General features: G+C 39.4%; 1 protein-coding gene across 1 annotated transcript; it reads right to left on the bottom strand.

Annotated features, from left to right (window-relative positions):
* Window positions 1-1,644: 1,644 nt before the first annotated feature.
* LOC129771564 (60S ribosomal protein L10) lies at window positions 1,645-3,470 on the bottom strand. The gene is made up of 5 exons (XM_055775329.1): window positions 3,337-3,470; window positions 3,040-3,068; window positions 2,464-2,769; window positions 2,093-2,255; window positions 1,645-1,876 (listed from the first exon to the last, which is right to left on the bottom strand). The coding sequence occupies exons 2-5, from the start codon at window positions 3,060-3,062 to the stop codon at window positions 1,709-1,711; spliced, it is 660 nt and encodes a 219-aa protein (XP_055631304.1). The 5' UTR covers window positions 3,063-3,068; window positions 3,337-3,470; the 3' UTR covers window positions 1,645-1,708.
* Between the last annotated feature and the right edge of the window lie 541 nt (window positions 3,471-4,011).

Here is a 4,011-nt window from a genome sequence, read left to right as displayed (position 1 = left end):
CGACAATAAGAAAACCCGCCTACAGAACAGAGCACATTCGGTTCGATGGCAACAACTAGTTTCAGCGAGTGGCAAACGCAATCGCAAAACGGCAGCAGGTAGAAGAAGGAATAAGTTTGTTTATACAGACTGTTTTGGTGGCAAAACCAGCCACCGTAAAACACGGCGCTTTTCAGGGCCATTAAACCTTTCAAAGAAGAGTTATTAAAAGTTTTTCACAATACCAATGCATTCTAAAGTGACATAATATGACATATAATATAAACTGATTTATTTTGTTTATGCTTGTTCTTGAATTTATTGGTTTGGGGTCTTTTAAATTGATCATTCAGTTTTCACAAACCCATGCATGGTTTCCGAATTAAAAGTGGCTTCAAATTACAACACATTGTATGCAGGATGGCATTAACGAATTTTCTCGGTAGCAAGAACTGCTTTCTTTGGTTGATAACTGATGTTGAAAATTGACTGACGTTACATCAGCATTGTATAGAAACATAACTAAGGAGCAACATGATGAGCTATGTATTTCCTGCTGCTCTGTTCTTATTTTAAAGGACTTTAATCCTGTGTTAATTTACTGTTGGTTTTTCAGAACGCTTATAGCTCGTTTAATTCTCGACAGATCGTAGAGTTCGTCTCCAAAACCTCAGTTCTTTTTCATTTCTATTTACTTTGTTTGCGGAGATACAAATCTTACAATTCATTCGTCTCCGAAACCACAGTTTAAGGTACGGTAATGTGCTCAATAGTGAAATATATGATAGTGAATGAGCTGATGACCACCTATGCATTCCCTATCACAGCCATCATTTTGATTGTACGATATGTGCATACGCCAAAAGATGCCCGGCGTTGAACATTTAATAAGTACAAAGCCTTCAGAAAAAAATCAAGAATCAACTATGAGAGAGCGAGAAAAAATTGAGAAAGTTTGTAAAAAAAAGCAAAAACACAACACAAAAGGTTCTTTTCAGAACCCCCAACATGTTCAAAAAGAGTAAACAGTAAACTAATCCATTTTTCAGGTAGATAGGTAGGTATTCACGTAGGAGAAGAAAATAAAACAATATATTTAGCAAAAGCTGTCCCCTTTGTATAGTCCTACGTCACTCCGGTTATGTCCCCGACATTATCCACCCGTCTTTTTTGTTTCATATTTATTGAATACGAATATAGCCATAATAAGGGTCGAGCAGTTTTTCGTTCGGTCGACGCGGTGCCAGATTGGCACAGTGTTGGCCCGTATTTGATTGTCGAACATCAGTACCGTTGTCGATACCATATTTTGGAACCAATCCGGTACAACAAAGTAGACTGGGATAGTGCTTTGTGAAACATTTCAAACTCGTTTCAAAATATTTCAGCACCAGCACTGACATTCGAGCAGAGTAACGAATCGAGCTGTTTTCCTCGATTTCTATAATTCCAGATTTTACTCGGTGTGATAGTAATGATTCAAGCCTCCGTAAATTAAATTGGCTTCGGAATGCTTTGGCATCCATTATTTCGTGTTTATGACTTTAACAAGTAAATGCACTAACATTAGATCAAAAATATATTATGAATATATTATTCCAACTGTAACAGACCACCTACAAATTTTCAAATAAACGGTACCTAGCAAATAAAATAAAACCATGATTTAGATTTTCCCATTTGTTTTCTTTATTTCAATAATCAAAATTTCCCCTCCAACAGTCCTCACTTAAGCCTTCAGACGGTTAAGCTCATGCTGTTCCCATTTCGTCAATGGTCCGTGATCATTGTAGAACTTAACACCGCAACCATCCGGAACCAGACGGCCAGCATCATTGTGCACATGGTATTCATCCCGATCGTACTTGGTGAAGCCCCATTTCTTCGAGACGAAAATCTACGGAAAACGGGTTAAAGAAACCAACCGTGGATTAGTTATTATCCAAGAAATAAGCTGTTTCAGCGAATGATTTAATGATTTTCAGTTAAAAGTCAACGTGATTATGGGTAAATTAATCATATTTATCGCGAACGCAAAATCAGAGCCCTGTGCTCTGAAAAGCTTTATCATCATTTTGATGGGGGAAAATGAATAGGGTAACAAAAAACATACCTTCTGACGACCTGGGAACTTGAACTTGGCACGACGCAAGGCCTCAATAACCTGAGCCTTGAAACGGTCGCTAGAGCGGACCGACATGATTGGTTGTCCGATACGCACACGGGCAACGGTTCCCTGGGGCTTACCGAAAGCACCACGCATTCCAGTTTGGAGTCTGTGAAACGGGATAATACCAGCCATTAGTTTAAGATAAGACTAGTAAGAACTATCCTGATTGCATCTTTCGAAATAATCAGTATGTGTCAACGTGTAAAGGGTAATCACGGTTTGTTCATAACCCAATGCTCTGAAAAAGCGTTATCATCAGGGAGAGGGAAGAAGCAATGCAATATACTGCTTGGAACAGGATTCCGAAAACTCACCTATCGGCTCCGGCACACGACAACATCTTGTTGATGCGGATAACGTGGAATGGATGCAGCCGCATGCGGATGTGGAACTGATCCTTGCCGCAGAACTTGACGAGGTACTTGTTGCAGCAAATGCGACCCGCCTCCAGGGCTTCCGAGCTCAGCTGTTCGTACTCATCCGACACCAGATGGACGCAGAGAGGGAAATCCTCCACCGAAGCCTTCTTACGACCGAGATCGAAAATACGGATCTTCGGATCTGGGACACCACGACAGAACCGGGACTTTGGGTACGGTTTGTTTTTACAGTAGCGATAACTGAAAACGGAACAGATATTTAATTAAGCTTTCCATAAGCGAGATACAAAGAAATCCGACCAATATATGTCACATTTGTAACAAACAACATTGAGAAGCGATTCAATGGAATGTGACATCTTTCTCACCCTATTGTTTGTGTAATTATTCTGCCTTTCAAAAGTTGCAAATCTCACAGTGATTCATTTGAAGACTTGCGTGTATTTAGAGTTTAGAAAGGCACACTCGCGATCAAGGTCGAATTCCAGAAAACACTCAAAATATACTCACCATCTTGCGGGACGTCTTCCCATTTTGAACTGTAACGAAAAGAACGGTGAAAACCGTGTTAATCACGATCGAACTAAAACAAAATGTTGTTTCAATGGTGGCGAAATGCAGCACTGTTTCACCATGTTTATGAATGCTGCCACTGTTTCTCTTCCAGTGTTGACAAGTTAAGCGCACAAAAAACTGAAATATCCTCGCTCAAAACACGATAATTTGTACATTTTCGCTTTCGCCACGATTGAAATAATCATTTTCACAAGCTAGTGCACCTGGAACACTACTTTTCGAGAAACTTACGCGGTATTTGTTTTACTAGTGCCCACAGAAATGTGTGCTCACTAGCAGAGACTCAATGCCGGAAAGAGTGAAGCAAACGACAGCAGTGAATATCGTTGACGTTTAAGGGGAGTTTCCGGTTGCGTAGGGCTGTGCCTGCTGTCAGCGGCGTCAAACATATTGGACAACTCTACACAGTCTACACGAATCTCGGGTGAGGGGATTGCACAACGTTTAAATCTTTATGATGCTTCATATCACATATGCAAAGCTGCAAGAATATTTCTCTCGTTGCATTTGCAATATTATTTCAATGTTCTACATAACCATAAACTTTTGAAGGTATCTGGAAATACTGCATTTTTTGGGCTGCTAAAAATATACGATATTAATTTGGGAGTCATTTTTGTGTAACAAATCCACGATTTTAAAGCACCGGCAGGACAATTGGTTGAATTCGTTGAAAACGCAACAAGTTGATGAGTTTTTCATTGTAAACGTACTATTGAGGATCTATTGTGTAAGATCATGCAGTTTCTTTAAAATAAAATGGTGTATTTGAAGAAAAATTCAAATTTAATTTTTTTTTGTAAGTCCATATATAATTCTTTTTCCGCTGCACTAGAAATGTTGTTTCGATTTTTACATAGCAAAAGGCGCAATGAAGTGAATTTACGAGGCAGCGCCAGACAGTGA

This window comes from Toxorhynchites rutilus, chromosome 1 (assembly GCF_029784135.1).
Source record: "Toxorhynchites rutilus septentrionalis strain SRP chromosome 1, ASM2978413v1, whole genome shotgun sequence".
In the NCBI taxonomy this organism is placed as follows: domain Eukaryota; kingdom Metazoa; phylum Arthropoda; class Insecta; order Diptera; family Culicidae; genus Toxorhynchites; species Toxorhynchites rutilus.
The sequence above is the reverse complement of the archived record's forward strand: the minus strand, read 5'-3'. Positions and strand labels throughout refer to the sequence as shown.